A 20,653-nucleotide genomic window follows, 5' to 3' on the forward strand; every position below is an offset into this window, starting at 1 on the left:
CCTCTGAATGATTCTGTACGGTGCGACATACCTCGGACTCAATTTCCCTTTCTTACCAAATCGCATTACACCTTTCATGGGGGAAACTTTCCAGAATACCCAATCATCTTCTTTGAACCCAAAATCCCTACGATGAACAACCGAATAGGACTTCTGATGACTCTGAGCTGCCTTTAACCACTCCTTAATCATTATAAATTTTTCCATAGCATGATGTACAATGTTTGGCCCTATCAACTCTGCTTCCCCAATTTCGAACCACCCAATGGGAGATCTACATCTCTTTCCATATAAAGCCTCGAACGGTGCCATTTGAATGCTAGCATGATAACTATTGTTGTAGGAAAATTCTACGAGTGGTAAATGATCATCTCAACTATATGTGAAGTCTAGAACACAAGCATGCAACATATCCTCAAGCGTCTGAATAGTATGCTCTGCCTGCCCGTCAGTCTGCGGGTGAAAGGCTGTACTAAGATTCACCTGAGTACCCAAGCCTTGCTGAAATTTCTTCCAAAAATTAGCAGTGAATTTTGCCCCCGATAAGAAATGATGGAAACTGGGGTGCCATGCAACCTGACTATTTCTTTGATATACAACTAAGCATATTGCTCCGTTGTGTCGGTAGACTTAACCGAAAAAAAAATGTGTGGACTTCGTGAGTCTATCCACAATCACCCAAATCGAGTCAAACTTATGAGGAGTACGAGGTAATCCTACCATGAAGTCCATATTAATCATTTCCCACTTCCACATTGGAATTTCTATGTTTGAAAACATGTTTAAGCAAATGATAGAGAAAAATGCCGATTCTGATGCCCAATTAGCCTCCCACAACACTTCTATCCGCAACTTGGAGGTTCAACTTGGCCAAATTTCTCAAGCTTTTAATACTCGCCCAAAGGGGGCACTACTTAGTAATACGGTGGTGAACCCGAAAGGTGGGAATACGGGGCATGCAATGGCCATGACAACAAGAAGTGAGAGAGGTGGAGTTGCTAGTACCTCACACCAAAGAAGACATGTGGGTGATGATGTGTTGGTGTATGATGATGATGAGCCAAGCAATGATGTTCAAGCTAATGAAGAAGCAAGGATTGATATTGATGAAAATGTGGAGGAGACGCAAGAAGAAGTGAACCCGTCTAGGGAGCACGTGACTGACATGCTGGAACCGGTAGTGCCAAAGGCTAAGGTACCAATGGCAAGGCCTCCTCCTCCATACCCTCAAAGACTTGCAAATCAAAACAATGAGAATCAATTCAATAAATTCATTGATATGATAAAAAGTTTGTCCGTAAATGTGTCGCTGGTTGAAGCCTTAGAACAAATGACGAGATATGCTTGGTAACAAAGAAGAGATAAATGAACTGTGAAACGGTCAAAATGACACATCAAGTGAGTGCTATGGTGAGCTCCATGGCTCCAAAGTTGGAAGACCTCGGTGCTTTCACAATCACGTGCACTATTGGGAGTGCCGATTTCGCCAAAGCTTTATGTGATTTGGGGGCAAGCATTAACTTGATGCCCTATTCTGTGTTTAAAACGTTGGTGATTGGGAAACCAAGACCCACATCCATGAGGTTGCAAATGGTGGATCGGACAATGAAAAGTCCATTGGGGATAATTGATAATGTGTTAGTTAGGGTCGACAAGTTCATCCTTCCCGCAGATTTTGTGATACTTGACTATGAGATTGACTACAAGGTGCCAATCATTATGAGGAGACCTTTCCTTGCTACATGGAAGGCCTTAGTTGATGTGGAAGCTATAGATCTTACCTTCCGGGTGGGCGATGAAAATGTGGTGTTCCGTGTTTGTAAATCAATGAGGCAGCCAAATAGCAACGAAGTGTGTTTGTTCATGGATCTTATGACCGAAGTAATTGTTGATGACACAAGTGTTGTGATAAATGTGGAAGATACCTTGGAAATTGTGTTGTTGAATCATGATGAGGATGAGAAGGAAGGCTTTGTAGAATGTGTCAATGCTTTGCAAGGAGTGGGATCATATACTTATAAGCCCCGAAAACTATTCTTGGATCTCGAAAACCGGAAGACTCCACCAACAAAGCCCTCAATCAATGATCCTCCCACCTTGGAGTTAAATCCTTTGCCTTCACACCTCAGGTATGAGTTTCTAGGCCCTTGTTCTACTTTACATGTTATTCTTTCCTCGTGCTTAACTAACGTACAGGTAGATGCCACCCTTGCGGTGCTTAAAAGGAGGAAGAAAGCAATAGGTTGGACATTGGCAGATATTCAGGGTATAAGCCCCGCCTTTTGCATGCACAAAATCATTTTGGAGGAGGATGCCAAACCCTCCATGGAACATCAAAGGCGATTGAATGAGGCCATGCAAGAGGTAGTAATGAAAGAGATCATCATGTGGTTGGATGCCAGGTTGGTTTACCCCCATTTCCAATAGTTCGTGGACCTCGCCGGTGCAATGTGTCCAAAAGAAAGGGGGCATGACTGTGATAGAAAATGACAAAAATGAATTGATCCCCACAAGAACTATCACCGGGTTGAAAAATGAATTGATCCCCTATCACCCCGAGGCGAGTGGACAAGTTGAAGTCTCCAATAGGGAGATCAAGAGTATTCTATCCAAGACTGTCAATGCAAATCGGACTGATTGGTCAAGGAAACTTGACGATGCTCTTTGGGCCTATAGAACAACTTACAAAACTCCAATTGGTACGTCTCCGTATCGGTTGGTGTTTGGGAAAGCATGTCACCTTCTGGTGGAATTAGAACATAAGGTCATGTGGGCTTTGAAGAAATTGAACCTTGAGTGGGATGTAGCTGCCAATATTCGGGTGGAGCAATTCAATGAACTTGATGAGTTCAGGTTCCATGCTTACTCCAGTTCGTCCTTGTATAAGGACAAGATGAAGTACTTACATGATAAGTATATCCGGAACAAAGAATTCAAAGAAGGTGACCTTGTTCTTTTATTCAACTCTCGGTTACGGATGTTTCCGGGAAAGCTTAAATCAAAGTGGAGTGGTCCTTTTGAAGTGGTACATGTGACTCCTTTTGGTGCTCTTGATTTGAAAAATAAGAATGGTGAGATTTTTAGACTCAATGGGCACCAGATGAAGCACTACCTTGGTAAGGTTGATGATGGCCACGTTGTGGCATTGCTCCATTTCAAATGAATAATGGTAACATGTGTCATGCCGCGATGTTAAATCAGGCATTTCTTGGGAGGTAACCTATGTGTTTTTCTTTCTTTTGATTTTCTTGTTAGATTAGGCATTGTTTTAGACTAACTGTTGTGAAGTATATGGAGGAATTGGGTGTGAAGTGCAGAAAATTGACAAGACAAAAATTGGCCAAGTGGTGAAATTGTGCGGACCGCACCAGAATTATACGGACCGCACAAGCCCTTTGCGGCTGCACAATCCTGTGTGCGGTCGCACAGCTGAACGATGGAAAATGCCAACTCTCTGAAGTTTGGCCCGACAAAATCCCTTAAGGATTCGCGACCGCGATCAAAATTTCGCGGACCGCACAGATTGTGCGGCCGCAGCCATTTTTATGTGGACCGCGTCACTGAATCAGATGCTGAGTTAGAAAAGGTAAAGAGTGCGGACCGCACCAAAATTGTGCGGCCGCACTCAAGTAAGTCGGTGGGCCAACTTGGTCGGAGTATAAATAGGACTTTTTTAGACTATTCACACTTTACACACTTTGACCTCTCAAGCTAGACTAAAGCATAGTGCACTCTTTCTTGTTTTCAATCTCATCCCATATTAATCAAGTGTTGATTTCCTACTACATTTCATTACTGGTATGTTGATTTCAATGAATTAATTTCATCTTTTTTTTTCTTTTCTCTTTGTTTTAGTTTTCTTTTTATCTAGGGTTAGATTCATGCCAAAAATGTCAAATTGATGCTTAATTCTTGCTTAGAAGCATGTGAGTAGTGTTTGAATGCATAATGGGGGCTGGGGTTAGTAGCTTTTATTGTTTAATTGCCACAAATCATGCCTAATTAGTGAAAACCTTAGTATTAATCATACTTCAGTGCCGCTCTGATTTGAATTTCGCGGCCGCACACATTTTTGTGCAGTCCGCGCTAGGGTATGCGGCCACATACAAAATTGTACGGTCTGCGATACCCTAGGTTGAAGGCACTTGTCATTGCTAAGTTTGTGCGGCCACACTCAATTTTGTGCGGTCCGGGGTTGGTTTTTGTGGCCGCACAATTAAACTTCAGAGACCCAACAAATTGATTATGCGGCCGCACTCAATTTTGTGCGGTCCGCGATGGGTTTTTGCGGCCGCACTCGAAAGTATGTGGTCCGTGCTGAGGTAACTTCAGAGAACCAGTAGTCTGAACTTGGGATCTCCGCGACCGCACTCAATTTTGTGTGGTCCGCGATGGGTATTATGCGCTCAGCAACCCCGTAGTCCCCCAGTCAGAGGATGTGGAGATCCAGTTAGAGGATACGGAGATTGCTGATGATCCCATGCATGCTGAGGACCCCGTCCATGTTGAGGACCCGATGCAGACAGAGACCACATAGGGAGTTTTCTCTACTCTCTACCCCTTTTCCATGTTCTTATTTGTTATGAGCATTGAGGACAATGCTATTTTTTATTTAGGGGGTGGTCCATTTTGATTTGATGACATTTGGTATGTAATAACCATTATACTATTTTCTTTACTTTTATTTTCACTTTTGGTATGTATATATTCTTAACATTCGATGTATATATTCATTTCCATTATGTATATATTCGCTTTACTTCATTTTGTACATATTCAGTCTACTTTCCGTAGTTTACTTCATAACTTATTTCATTGTTTTTCCTTAGTAGCATAGCTTTTTATTTACTTTATTAGCTTCTTTTTATGTTTTGTGTGAACAATAAGCCTTTGGTTTTCTTAATGCCACGGTTCTTTCCAAAGGTAGATGTTGTGTGAACCGGGTGGCTCTTCCCAACAATGGATGGTGTGACAGCCTTCATAAGGGATTGAGTCCGTTTTCTTTATGTTTTTGTATATATAGTAGTAATGAATAAAAGTGCCTCAAGCAGGCTTCACTTGGTACTAACATATTTACCTTCGACCTTATGGTTAGAAACAAGTTGATTGCCAAAGAATAGCTCTAGTTGTGATCTTTAGACTCTTGTGTTGACTAAAACAATCATCGAGTGATTTCTTTGAGCCATTTGTGATTTTCAATCTTAGATAGGGTTGTTGTGGGCCCTCAACTCTATTCTCTTTAACAATCCAGCAACTTAAGAGGTGAGGTATTGAATTGCAAGTCCAAGTTCCGTGCCAATAAGTCTAGAACTTGCCCTGAATATTTGTCTAGGCGAAATTCTAAGTGTAGCTCGACTTGAGAAATGATTGTAGGCTCTCCTTGATCCAATTTGAAACTTGAAAGCTTTCGTATCCTACTAATGTGATATCCCTAGTCAACCCCTTTGAGCCGAAGCCCTTTTTCATTCAATAGCCATGTTACAAGCCTTTATCCGTTTTATAATGACCCTCTCTTGGCACCCGATCTTTTCTTAGCATTCTTGATATAATTGGCAAAAGCATAAGTTTGGGGGAGAGAAGAGGAATGTGAAAGTGATAAAAGGTACAAAGAACAAAAAAGAAATGAAGAAAAGGGAAGGCAAAGAAAAGGAAGAAAGGCCAAAAAGAAATATGTCAAAAAGAAAGTGAATAAAGTAGAAAGTTGAAGAGACTCAAATAAAGCAATGATGAAAGGCATGGAGTGATTAGAAAAGGAAAAAAATGATTGTCATGAGCAAGAAAGAGTGACATTACGTCTCTCTAGCTCCCCTAAGGAAGAAGAAAATGACTCAAAGAGTCAAGAAAGTATGAGCCAAAATGAGGAAATGAAGTGCTTAAAGAAAGATGAAACCATCATATGCCGATAAGTCCTACCTTGATCCAAAAGCCTTCATTACATTCCCACAAAAGCCCTATATGATTTCAAGTTTAGTGAGATTACATTAGTGGTGATTTACATAAGGGGCAAGCTTATGGTATTTAGAGCCGGACTTGTGACATTCTTTTGAGAGAGATGAGCACACTTCTTCACAATCCTTGTTTTGAATGTTACATTCTAAAGTTAGATTTGCTCATGGAGAGTAGAGGAGGAGGAGTTTGGGTTCCACAATGACCTATGTGATAGAGGGAGCTTCCTTGGTAAATTAAGTCAACTCTTGATGATCTAGTGTCACATTAGAACTATGGTACTCAAAAGGTCAAAACATGGTGTTGTTGATAATTCATTTGTGTTGAGGGTAGTTGTTAGTCCCAATTGATGCATGATTGATTCACCTTAGGCCAGCTGAAATATCGTTTTTTCTAGTGGAGGTGGGAATTACCTTATTTGCTTGAGGACAAGCAAAAGCTTAAGTTTGGGGGAGTTGATAAGTAGGGATTTTAACCGATTATTTGCTCTTTTTTACTTGTGTTTTAGGCCAAAAATGCTTGAAGGTATTCCCTAAAACTAATGAAATATGCTTGCTTGCAAGAATTATTCAAAATGAGCCAAAGGAATCAAAATCAACTCACAAAGGAGTCAAAAGTTGAACAAAAAACCAAGGCTGGGCAAAGAGGTCTGAAGTGCGGACCGCACAAATATTGTGCGGCCGCGAAAGCCATGATGCGACCGCGATCATAATTATGTGGTCCGCAAGAGGGAGATTCAGAGAGTGTAATTTTGGTCTAAATGATGAGCGAAGACCGCACCAGAAATGTGCGGTCGCGAAAGTCCCTGTGCGGCCGCAATTGAAATTACGCAGACCACGATAGCTGAGATTCAGAGAGTTGACAACTTGAGTAAAAGAGAGAAGTGCGGACCGCACCAGAATTGTGCGGCCGCAGAAGTCCCTTGTGCGGCCGCAGAAGTCCCTTGTGCGGCCGCGATCGAAATTATGCGATCCTCAAGATGAAGAATCAGAGAGTTGATTTCAAGCCAAACTCAAGCAAGTGCGGACCACATCACTTTTATGCGGCCATATAATCTGGAGCGCGGCTGCACTTAGAATTATACGGTCCGTGAAATTTCAGCTCAACCCAGATCCAAAAGAAAATAACGCGGACCGCATTAGAAGTATGCGGACTCGAAAGCAAGAACACGGCCGCACTCAGAATTACGCGGCCGCACAACCTCCACAGGGACAGTTTTGTCAGATATTTTCAGCTTAGTATAAATAGAACTTTTTGTCATTTTTAGGGGATGTTATGTTTTATATGAGCACCTGAGACGGCTGACTTTTCTATTTTCGGAAATTTTGTACTAGATTCACTTCTTAAGATTAGATTTTCATTCCATAAATTAACATTATGGATTTTATCTTCATTTCATCTTTAATTTCTGTTATTTCCATGAGTAGCTAAACCCATAGCTAGGGTTGTGACCCAACCCTAGTGTGAGTATTTAATGAGTATTTGATTTTAGGGCTTGAATGTGAACGGGTTAGTGATATTTAGCCTAGTTCTTTCTAGAACTCAAGAATTAATGGTTGCAAATATTAATTCATGCCTTTATAACTTAGTCTCTACTTGAGAAAGAGGGACTAAGTCTAGAAAAACTAGGCTAACAAGGAATTGGGGTGAACTCAAAAATTTGATAGCCTCAAATAAAGGGTTAAACCTAGAGATAGTAATACCCAACTTGAGCTAATATCACTTGATTTTTATGAATACCCATTTGGACTTGAGAAAGCCAAATTGGGCAAAATCACTCAAACTACCGAGAGGTATAGAGTGAGTACCCGGGTGTGATAGCTATATTATAATCCCAACTAATCAAGCTTGCACTAGATTTTGCTACCCGTTAGATATCCACCTAGGTAGAAGTCACTACCCTATTCTCTTTAAATATTTGAAAAATAACAACAAAAATATTGTCCTTAGTTTCAATTATTGCAATCTTTAGAGTAAAGTTAGAAGTAGAAATCAAACCCAAACTTGTGGAAGTATAATTAGATTCAAAACCCGCATCTAGCTTAGATATAAACCTAATTCCAAACATTAACTCCCTGTGGATTCGATCCCGACCTAGTTGGGTTAAAACTGCATCGACCACCCTCGCTACTCAATAGTAGTGTAGGCTTGGACCCGATTACTAGTGCGAGCCTAGGCTCCGTAGGTGCGGAAATGCCTGGGCAGTATTTAAAACTCGAGGGTTTCGTGATTTTAATCATTTTAGACTTTGTAAACTCGGACTAAGGCAATTTTTGAGAGGAATTTTGAGCAGTTTCTTAAGGTAAGTCACCTTTGATCATTTTTATGCAATATTGTTTCCCCATTTAATTTTCCACCTAGTTTGTGAGATTTTGAGATGGAATTTTGGGAGTTTTAGTCTAGGGATTGGAGAGTTATATTTGGGGATTTGAGTGACGATTTGGTGTCGGAACTTGGTAAATTTGGTATGGTTGGACTCGTAGTTGAATGGATGTTCGGATTTTCTAACCTTTGTTGGATTCCGAGACATGGGCCCGGGTGTTGACATTTTAGTTGACTTTTTGACTTTTGATTAAGAACTTAACATTTTCATATAGAATTGATTCTTATAGCTTGAGTTGATTGTTTCAAATTATTTGTGGCTAGATTCGAGACGTTTAGAGGCTGATTCACGAGGCAAGGTCTTGTTGGAGTAGAGATTTGCATTGTTTGACGTAAGTAATACTTCTAAACTTGGTTTTGAGGGTATGAATCCCTCAAATTATATGCTATGTGATTGGCGTTGAGTTGACTCGCATGCTACGTGACGGGCGTGTGGGCGTGCACCGTAGTAATTTTGATTTAGTCAATTCTGTGGAATTGTGTAGCTATCTTATCTAAATATTATTACTTCACCCTGCGTGTTAGATCACTTGAGTTGTGATTTATATTATAAATCATATTTAGGCAATGTGCTATTGGGACCCACAGTGGTCGTTCTTTGCTGTTGAGTTATTTGCTTAATTGTAGTTATGTACTTAGTCGCATTCATTATTGCATATCATATCGCAGTCTCTTTTATCACATATTATCACATCATGTATCATTGATTTGGGTTGCTTAGCATGAGTGTTGTGAGTCCGAGTGACTGGAGAGATTGATGACTAAGTGAGGCCGAGTGCCTGTTTATGAGTGATATATATGGGATCGGGATGCACCCCACAGCGTGCTTTATTTATTCATGCCATGATTGACTTAATATAGCATTTGGGCTAGATCTGCCCCTCCGGAGTCTGCACACCCACAATGAGCGCAGCTGCTATTGATTCACGATGGGATCGGGTTGTGCGCCGCAGCAGAATTTATTAGAATTTGGGATGGATCTGCCTTGTACAATGCTGAGTGAGAATTGAGGCAGTCGGGTTGAGTACTCTGATAGTGTGAGTGCGCGAGGCTTTCATTGTGTTGCATCATATACGATATGCATATTGGCATGTAGATATAGAGATGTCATATTCCTCATATCATTCAGACTTGATATACTTCATCTGTTTGAGTTTAACTGTTAAACCTAGAAGCATGTCTGCATTCATGTACTGGTACCTGCAGATTATGAGTTTCTTTGAGATATTATTGTCATATGTTCTGTAAATTTCCATACTATTTAATTCTGTACTTGGACCGTATTGTTCGGACTCGTCACTACTTTCAGTCCAAATATTAGACTTGTTACTTATTGAGTTGGTTATACTCACGCTATACCTTGCACTTCGTGTGCAGATCAAGGTATTTCCGAGCATGGTGGTTGCTGATCTCGGAGTTTCAACCATTCGGAGATTATCGAGGTAGTTGCCTTGGCGTCGGCAGACCTTGACTCTCCTCCCCTATCTTTCAGTTTTACTCATTTTGTTCTACTTTCTTAGATAGTGTATCAGACTATGTTATTGTATAGATGTTATACTCAGTGACACCCGGGTTTTGGGAAATTCTATATCGAATTGTGACGTTTTCATTCAGTTTTATGAGACTTTTACTTACTTAAGCTTATTTTTGTATATTTTAAATTTCAAGATGTTGGTATGTGTGAGTTATTGTCTTGCGTAGTATCATGATAGGTGCCATTACGACACTTGAGATTTTGGGTCATGACATACTGCTACTGCTGATGATGCCTGAATAAGCCACATTGAAGTGTCGTCCCCTTGGCATTGATATCCATGCAAAAGTATCATGTTGTTGGCTCCGAATGCTCCAAAATCTTTTTCTTTGCAGGTTTTCAAAAGAGTTCTAGTGGTCTTGATATTCCTAAGAAGGTGCACTACATGTCTACATAATTGGTAGCGAACCACTCATCCATCTGTTGTGGCTTGGTAAAAGAGATACATGAAGTATCCTTTCAACCTCAGCAACAAAATTCCTATTCTTGGAGGCTTGGGGAGACTGGATTCCATCCTTGTCGAGTGAACATGTACAACATAGCATCATTGCAGATTGGTGGAGAAGACGACTGGAGTAGGCCTCTCCAACTTCGGCGATCAAGCACCTGGCGCATCTTTGAAAAATATATCTATCTCTTGATACATGAGCAATGAAATCACAAGCATCTTGCTTCTAAAGGATTAGAATTTGAAAGGTCGCACCGTATAAAATATTCACAAACAAGTCGGGATCGACCTTTGAGTCTGATACGCATGTCTAGCATTTTGACTTCATAGAACTGCGCAATCTAGCTAAAAGGGACATATTTCGAGATTGGCATGTCCAAACCGTAATATGTTTGATTTTACAGAATCAGAACTTGCGTCATTTTAACATATCCAAAATGTTAAAGGGTCAAATATACCCATGTACTTTCGAAAATGGTCTAAGAATACCCCTCGTTATACTATTGGGTTATCTATACCCTTGCAGTCATACTTTGGGTTCAAATATACCCCTCATTTAAACGGATGGACACATGTCATCGTCATGTTGGCCAATTCTAAACATCTTCTAATTAATTAAAAAGACTCATTATCCATACCCGAAAAAAAATTCTAAAGTAATTTGTTTTTGTAAAAACTGGAAAAAACTGAATTTTTTAAACTAAAAACTGAAAAAAAACGAAAATATTTTGTTTTCCAGTTTTTACAAAAAAACTACTTTTAAAAAAAACTGAAAAATATTTTCTAAAATAATATTTTTGTAACTGAAAAGCAATTTTCTAAAGCAATGTTTTTGTAAAAACTGAATATTTTTTTACTAAAAACTAAAAAAATCAAAAATATTTTTTTCTAGTTTTTAGAAAAATATTGCTTTAAAAAAACTGAAAAAGAATTTCTAAAGCAATATTTTTTGTAAAAACTAAAAATAAAAACTGAAAAGCACTTTTCTAAAGCAATATTTTTGTAAAAACTGAAAAAATAAATATTTTCTTTTTTTTTTCCAGTTTTTAATTGCTTTAAAAAATTATTTTTCAGTTTTTTTTTCCAGGTTTTACAAAAAATATTATTTTAGAAAATATTTTTCAGTTTTTTTTAAAGCAGTTTTTTTGTAACAACTAGAGAAAAAAAATATTTTCAGTTTTAGTAAAAACAAATTCAGCTTTTTTTCATTTTTACAAAAAATATTGCTTTAGAAAATTACTTTTCGGGTATGGGTAATGGGTCTTTTTAATTAATTAGGAGATATTTAGAATTGGCCAACAGGACGATGACACGTGTCCCTCCGTTTAAATGAGGGGTATATTTGAACCCAAAGTATAACTGTAGGGGTATAGATAACCCAATAGTATAATGAAGAGTATTCTTAAACCATTTTTGAAAGTACAGGAGTATATTTGGACCTTCGCCGTATCCAAAATTGAGGCCAAATTTTCTCAACACAAGCCGGAATGAATTTTTGAAGGTGATGCATATGTCTGCCGTTTCGGCTTTACAACATTGCATGTTATAATTGAAAAATCCATATCTCAAGCTAGGAGTATCCAAATCCCAAGCCGTTTACTCCATTGCAAAAACAAATCCGAGTGCTGCAACATCTGAATATATTGCAGCAAAGTTCCTTTTAGATTACCCAGAATAGTATTTTGGAATTTCTATTGATGTCTGCTGCACTTACTTTCTAGATTTGAGAACTCTAGATGCAAAAATTATATCTTGAACTAGGAACGTCTAATTCGCAAGTCATTTACACCACTAAAAATAAAATTCAGATAACTCCAAAGTCGTAAACTTTCTTGGCAAAATTCCTTTCTCAATGGACACAGCAATTTCTTTAAGTTAGTCTAGATATCTGCCTTGCTTCTTTTCAGTTTTGCGCGCTCCAGTGAAAAAAGTCTATATCTCAAGCTAGGAATCTCCAAATTGCGGTCCGCTTGTACCGCTAGAAAGTACACTCATAGAGCTGCATCAGATATGAATTTCATGTAGAACTCTTTTCGGGCGGGAAACAAAAAAAATCTCAAAATATGACCTAGCTGCAGTAACCTTTCATATTCGTGTAGTTCCGGCAAAACAAATCTTATCTTGAGCTAGGAGCCTCCAAATCATAAACGGTTAGTGTTGTTGGAAATTAGACATCCAAATCTACTACATATAAAATGTTAGATGTAGAACCTCTTCTAGATGGACCGCAGTAGTTTTTCAAAGTTGATCCCGTCGTCCGTTGAGCTAGCTCCCCAACTCTATTCTCGATGAGTTGTCCTACGAATGTTGTTTTTATTCTTCTTCTTGAAATTGACTCTACAGTCTTGCATATAGTAATTTTAGCTACCACGCTTCACAAATCTTATCTCATTATTTATTTCTTTTGCAGACTCGCAAAGAAGCTCAAAGTGTCCAGATATCAGACTGAGATGTCATATAAGATGCGGAGCCACCCCCTTCACCAAGTGTTGCATTTGATTTGTTGATAGTCTTGAAGTTCATCAATGGCGGCTCCCATGGTGATTGAAGGTATTTTTTCAAGAGAGACGACTTCTAGTATATGGGACCTTCAACCAATACTTGTACAAGAGAAGCAATTATCATGCTCGAGGCCTATCAACCAGACACATGGCCAAGAGATCATCACAACTACTGAATGCGAGAGACGTACATTGAGAATGGTGTATTAAATGTGGAGACGTCATACAAACTTGATAAAGCATAAGACGTCTCAGCAACAAAGCCTAGTTTACGATCATTTTCATTACTTAGGCTTTTGCATAGGATAATGTCTAATCCCTTACGTCTCCACATTTTTGAATGTATCAACTTTTGTAACATCGAAGTAATAAAATATCTTTTACACTTCAACACAAATTGTCTTCTTTTTCGTATTTATATATGCCTCTATACTTGAAAGAGTTAATGTGATGATCCCATAAGCCGAGCCTTTTTTTTAAAAAAAACTCACGCGACTGAACTTAGAATGAAAGTGTAAGTTGCCTACGTACCTCGGTGAAGAGGATCAAGTCATAACGTAGTTCAAAGGAATGAGTTTTTTTTTTTAATGTCCTAATATTTGCTTAGGCCGCCTCTCGCTAGTTTTCAACCTAGCGTACTTTTGTTTGGTCCTAAGTTTTGCCTAGGCCTCCTCTTTCGAGGTTTTCATCGTAGTACGGAAAATAAACTGCAACAAAAATAATATAAAGAAAAAAAAGAGATTTTATTGATGAATATTTGTGAGTACAATTCTTTGTATCCCTTGATTATCCTATATGAAATTCTCTGTGATTCGAGGGCTTGAGAAACGACTTTTTCGAACGTAGGACGATGCAGACCTCTTTATGATGTATTTAATCGCCAAGAACGTCGAGTAGCATTTTGTTGTTTCGGGTTGATCTCCGAGAAGAACTTCATTGACCACTCTTTTGTTGAAGAACTATGTACTTGATGATTGATCTCTCTGTTTGCGGATACCTTCACCAATTGCGGAATTCACTTCTCCAACTCTAAATGCCTTTAGAGAGTTATGTAACCCCTCTATTTATAGTTGTAGAGGATGGATAATCCAGCTACATATGAACTTTCTTGCTTGACTCTGATTGGCTCATGTAAGTCATCAAACTTATCACTTAGGCTATGTGATGGGCTTGCTTGTGATTGGCCAAGACATGTCATATTATACACTTGGAGACCTTTGGTTGGTCATTGCTTTTTGACTAGGATTGCCACATCATGTTAACATGTGACATCATCTTGTTGGCTTTGATTTTGACTAGACATGCCATGTCACTTGACACATGGCATGGGTCTGGGCTTTAAGATGAAATGTACATTGGGCATGAATATAAAAAATGAATATATTTAATTTGAAAAATCCAGATTAATTATTTAACCCCAAATAAAATTAGATCCATCCATGTAATTGGACTTTGAAAATCCAATTAAATTTTTTAATGCCTATATGGAAATCCCGAGATTAAATTATTTCAAAAACGAGAAAGATATAATTATTTTGGAACAGATTTTTGAGAAGAAGTATTATTTTGTGACTGAGAAAAAAGGAGAGAAAGATGGGTGATAAAGCAGAAAGGTGTGCCCTTTTTCATTCTTTTCCATGAATGAACTCAGAGAAATGAAAAAACTTATAAAATCAAAGTTGGCTATTGACCCTCCATATTTTTCTCATGCAGTCAATGCTTGTTTAGATATTAAAGATTTAAGAATGAAAAAATAAAAAAAGGGGAGCAGTCCAATTGTCATCAACTCTAAGAAGTTACTTTAACCACCAGTTGTTTAGCCATTTCCACCATAAAGTAAGCACTATCACATTTCACCATTTGCCAATGCGTACAAAATTGACCATACTCGCGCTATTAGAACATAAGATTAAAGGAAAAAAGCAAAATGTGGATGGAAAAGAAAGAAGACTCAAGTCAACTGGCCAGGAGCTGAAAATTAAGAGAGCTGGAATAAGGTGACCAAATAAATCCTAGAGCAGTATTATATCCAATCATTGCTAGCTCCCACTTTGAGCAATAATTTCAGGAGTACCACTGTTTCGTCAGTCCAAATCTGTTATCATAGCCATTGTTTAATGGCTAGCCATATAGGTGTCTTCTTGTTTGTATTTTTGCTGTATTTGAGTTACTTCAACTGCGATTCTAGGGACATGATAACCCCAGGCAATTTATTATCCAATGGGGAAACTCTTGTATCAGCTGGTGATATATTCGAACTGGGATTCTTTAACCCTGCATCTAGTAACAATGGAGAATTCAACAATTATTATGTAGGCATATGGTACAAGGTGAGTCCGGAAACGGTTGTGTGGGTTGCCAACAGGGACAACCCAATTCCATTTTCATCAGCTGAACCTATGGTTATTGCTATTGATGACGATGGTAATCTCAAAGTGTGGGACTCGACAGGAAAATCATATTTCTCAACAGAAGTAGTCACAGGTGCATCTTCTGCGAAGCTCATGGATTCAGGAAACTTGGTTTTAATTGATGATTTGTCAGGGAAGCAACTATGGCAAAGTTTTGATGAATCTACTGATACCTTCCTTCCTGGTATGAGGATGGATGATGGGTTCAAGTTGACTGCTTGGAGGATTACCCAAAAGGACCCAAGTACGGGAAATTACACGTTCGGGCTAAAACAAGCAGGCAATTCTGAGTACACCATACTCCAAAAGACAGTCATCCACTGGAAAAGGTCTGCTCGTGCTGGTTATTCTAATCCTCGTAGTTTTAACGAATTGCCCTCTACTGTAGCATATATGTTATCCAACTTCAATAAGGAGTTTGCCTTATCCAACTTCAATTATACAAGGCTATTGATGAATTCGTCAGGGGAAATACAATTATGTATATGGGATGACAATAGTAGAGGATGGTTTGTGTTGTGGTCGGAACCGGAAGGTCCGTGCGGTGTGTATGATACTTGTGGGAAATTTGGCATTTGCGACAGGGAGAACATATCGTCAATGTGCAAGTGTTTGCCAGGATTCAATCCTACTTCGCCAGATGATTGGATGGCTGGGAATTTTATTCATGGTTGTTCAAGAAAATCAGTTACTACTTGCAAGAAGAAATCGGAATTTGACACGTTCTTGATTATGTCTTCCATGAAATTTGATGAGCCGGACCTGCAATATTCTGAGGCAAAAACTGAATATGATTGCAGAAAGGAGTGTGTAGGCAACTGTCAGTGTGTAGCTTATTCGTATGAACATTATGAAGCACAGAGAAGATCTTCTAGCCCGAAAACGGTATCAGCAGCTAGATGCTCAATTTGGATTAATGATCTGCATAATCTTCAGGACAACTATGAAGGTGGCTTCAACCTCTCCGTCCGCGTAGCAATGTCTGATATTGGTACTTAATTCCCTTTCACAATTGGCCTCTACTTCTTTATTTACCTACTACAAGTTTCAGACTGCTAATTATTACAGATACAGAATTAACTGCTCATGGGATTACATTAGTTTATCTTTTAATATGCTAAAAACCCATCTTTTTATATTTGAAAACCCGTTAACTTTAAACTTGCCATGCTACCTTAATGACTTGTTCTTATAGTTATAGAAATGTCATTGCATGTTTAAGACCATAAATTCTAAGGATACTTTTGGTTTGTGCCAAAAGTCTATTTCTTTCTTTAACTTCGTGACTAGTCAAATACCGCCATCTAAAAATAAGGGAGAAACTTTTATAATTAAACTGAAAATTATCTCTTATTACAGAATATTTTAATCCGATTTCCATGTTATTTTGATGAAAAAATAGCTAAAAGTTACATTAGGTCTTCTTCTACACTTCCAATGTGAAAGTGGTTGATATTTCCTTATATTCTCTGACCTTACAGCAGCCAATAATTTTGCTTCCCTTCATGAGACTTTCGATAAAGGCAAAAATATCCAGTAAGTTTGCAGACCTTACATTTTATAAAATACTTAGTAAATACAGTGTATTAATTTTATGCTTATAGAGTTCTTTCTTCGTATGACGGCCTACGTACGAATATTTTAATCCAATCAGGTCCTGCTTTGCCATTTCTCCCCTCCTGACTTTACCCTCAAACCCAAAAAGGAAAAGAAAAATGTGAGAGTATACAATAACAATATCTTGTTCAACTAGAATCTTAACAGAGCGGATAATTGAGGGTCATGACAAGAATATCTCTCATTTTTATTTTGCAGAAGTAACAAGGAGAAACTGCAGGCCTTGCGGCCCAAACTTTATACCCTATCCATTAAGCAGTGAACCACATTGTGGGGATCCTTCGTATTATAGTTTCGCTTGTAATGATTCAACTGGAGAAGTAAGTTTCCAGACATTGAATGGGTCCTATCCAGTTATTGACATTGATATGGAAAACCGAATATTTGTTATACAAGGGCATGGGGAAAATTCATGTGATAATACAAAAAAGTCAGTGACCCAAGTTGCATGGCTTAGGCAGTCGTCGCCCTTTCATCTGATAAACCGGTGTTACAACAATAAAAAATTACAAAATCAATCTGGTCAAGCTAGGTATGGAATACAGATCACGTGGGAACCCCCGTTAGAACCTACATGCATTACTTCTGCGGATTGTGAGGATTGGCCAAATTCAAGTTGCAACATGATTGGACAAGGAAAGAGAAGGTGTCTCTGCAACCAATACTACAAATGGGATGGTTTGGTATTAAATTGTACCACAGGTGTGGATCACTTGTTTGATCAGCCCCCTTTCACTACATGCAACAGTTTGGTTTATATTCTTCATTTTAATCACCAGCTCAAGTTTCAATTTCTTTTTCTGCAATGCATGCAGCTTTAGGAGCATGGAGTGAGAAAAAAGCAGCATCTCTGAATCTCAAAGCCCTCATTATTTCCGTCAGTCTAACTGCTGGAATTGTAACCATGTGTTCCATTGGCTATTTAATCTACCATAGAAAAAAGTTGGCAACAAGGAAAGGTAAAAATGGAGCAAGCTCAGTCATCTTTAATTTCTCAATTATTGCACATGCTGGATATGTTAATTTGCTGCTAATTCTGAACTTACTTTATGTCATGAGAAGCTAAGGAAATAATTCTAGGGAATTGGGTGGAATATTTGCCAGAGAGTGGAAATTCATCTAAATATGAGATAACTGAAGATGATAAGAAACGGATACATGTCCCGTTTTTCAACTTGAAAAGCATACTAGTCGCTACGGACAAATTCTCAGATGCAAACAGGCTTGGTCAAGGCGGATTTGGCCCTGTTTATAAGGTTGGTTCTTACTTGTTTGTCTGTACCATTTTGAAATCACGTGTGTTATCATTGTGTAATTACTGCTAAGCAATATTGTATAGGGTATTTTCCCTCAAGGACAAGAAATGGCAGTGAAAAGGTTATCAAGTCATTCTAGTCAAGGTGCTGAAGAATTTAAAAATGAAGTAATGTTAATTGCCAAGCTTCAACACAGAAATCTTGTCAGGCTTTTAGGCTACTGTATCGAGGCAAACGAAAAGATTTTATTGTATGAATATATGCCTAACAAAAGCTTAGACACCTTCATATTTGGTGAGTCTACTTTACTACTAGTATTCTGCAACCTCCCCTCCGAAAAGTTATTACACTACAGGTTTTATATGCCAATAGTTGTCGACTTGATAATTGTTCTGAAATTATGCTACACAAACCTTGCAAGATCATACTCTTCGCCAGTTATTGGATTGGAAGATCCGATTCGATATTATCTTGGGTATTGCTCGGGGGCTTCTTTATCTACACCACGACTCAAGGTTACGTATCATTCACAGAGATCTAAAGACAAGCAATATCCTATTAGATGAAGAGATGAATGCCAAAATATCAGATTTTGGCTTGGCGAGGATAGTTGAAGGCAAGAGTATAGAGGCTAACACGGAAAAAGTTGCCGGAACTTAGTAAGTATATATACTTACCATTTTAGCTTTCTAGACTTGTTTTCCAACATGAACAAATTAAAATTGCAATTTAAAACTCTAGAAAATCACTTAGCAAACCATATTCTTGCACTTGATCTACTTATTTCGCTTACATCTTCAGATTAGAGGCCTCTATTGGCATATAGAAAAGAAGAAGTTGATAGGGACGTTCTACGGTAGAGCTAGTTGTTTTTTAATTTGTTTCCATAAAAACTTCAGAAGTCTAGTTGTGTGATACTCATGATTTAGTTACTCATGCGAATTCGGATCATCTCTTGTGATACAGTGGCTATCTATCACCAGAATATGCATTGGAAGGACTCTTTCAATCAAGTCTGATGTTTTTGCCTTCGGGGTGGTTGTGCTTGAAATCATAAGTGGGAAGAGAAACCTGGAACTTTTTGAAGCCACAAACCTCTTGGGTCATGTAAGTACCAAAATACTCCTTCCATTTCATTACATATGGCGTGTTTAACTGACTACTGAGATAAAAAAGGACTTGTGATTTTATACGTGTCATGACATTTCAGTGGCTATAAAAACATGTCATTATAAGTCAAATGAAAAGCTTAAAGTTAAGGAGTTTCCATATTTAAAAATAGTATGATTTTTTTGGCCTTAAACTAAAAAGGAAAGAGCGGAGAAAATACTAGTTGCTTCAAACTCATTGAATATTACTGTTGTCTGAAAATGCAATTACAGGCTTGGAAACTATGGATGGAAAACAAGGCATTGGACATGATGGATCCAATACTAGAGGTTACATGCATTGAAAATGAAGCATTAAAGTGCATTAATGTAGCACTTTTATGTGTGCAAGAAGATTCAGGTGATCGCCCCACCATGTCAAATGTGATCATTATGCTTGGGAGTGAAAGCATTACTCTTCCAAGACCTAATCAACCAGCTTTTGTCACACGAAGAAACACGGCTGGCTCGTCTTCCTCCTCTTCTCGTAAGCCTGCACAAAGTAGCTCCAACAATGAGTTAACCATCACTGTTGAACAAGGCCGATGATGTATAATTAGTTCATCAATTGTTTTTCTTGTAAATGCAAGATAGATATAGGATAATACGTTCAAAGATTTTGAACGCTTATGAATCCTGATTCAGCAACATTATATTATGCGCAGAATTACAATAGTGGTTGCTGTATTAATGGTGAAAAAACCAACTGCTTAATTATAATACATTCTTCAATACTCTTTTCCTTTTATAAGAAGTCAGAAGGATAAAAGGAATTGACCACGAAAATCCAACTTTGACTTAGCATCTTCAAAACTAAAAATGATACGGATTATTAAAATTCATCACTTCTTAAGTAGTTAAGTCTTGCTAATTTTGTGCTCCTCACTTCATACTTGATAACATTCTTGGAAGAGCACTTAGTATCTCCTAGATATCAAAGGATTCCAACTTGTGGAACCATTAAAGAGAAAAGATTCCACTAATTGTGATGTTAAGTTCCTATCAGCAGGTTTTTTTCATTCTAATTATTTCTAATTTTGTGTTACTAGCATACTGAAGAATGTATTATAATTAAGCAGTTCATTTTTTCACCATTATTAAGTCTCTTAAGCTGGAGCTATGTTTTCTTGTAATCTGAATGTAGGAACATTGGGTCCACCTATTAGGGGTGAGGCCCAATAAGATTATTAGTTAATTCTAATATTTTTCACGTTCTCTTCTCCCATATCCGACTAGGGGTTTAGATTATGATACCAGTAATTCAAGTCACGATTCTTTCCGCTTACAAGTAAGTTCTTGTTTTACGATTTACACGCTATTTAATGTGTTTAGATTATCACGTTTTCCTTCATTGGTATGAGAGCAATAAGCTGGTTTACTAGTCCGGAAAAATAATAGATAAATTCCGTC

At 38.1% G+C, this 20,653-nt stretch overlaps 1 protein-coding gene and 1 pseudogene across 1 annotated transcript; both read left to right on the forward strand.

Annotated features, from left to right (window-relative positions):
* The first annotated feature begins 2,470 nt into the window (after positions 1–2,470).
* LOC138901604 (uncharacterized) lies at positions 2,471–3,163 on the forward strand. Its single transcript, XM_070189380.1, has 2 exons — positions 2,471–2,942; positions 3,024–3,163. The coding sequence occupies exons 1-2, from the start codon at positions 2,471–2,473 to the stop codon at positions 3,161–3,163; spliced, it is 612 nt and encodes a 203-aa protein (XP_070045481.1).
* Positions 3,164–14,668: 11,505 nt separating this feature from the next.
* On the forward strand, positions 14,669–19,977 carry LOC104114134 (G-type lectin S-receptor-like serine/threonine-protein kinase At4g03230; annotated as a pseudogene).
* The last annotated feature ends 676 nt before the right edge of the window (positions 19,978–20,653 follow it).

This window comes from Nicotiana tomentosiformis, chromosome 11 (genome assembly GCF_000390325.3).
Source record: "Nicotiana tomentosiformis chromosome 11, ASM39032v3, whole genome shotgun sequence".
Lineage (NCBI taxonomy): Eukaryota > Viridiplantae > Streptophyta > Magnoliopsida > Solanales > Solanaceae > Nicotiana > Nicotiana tomentosiformis.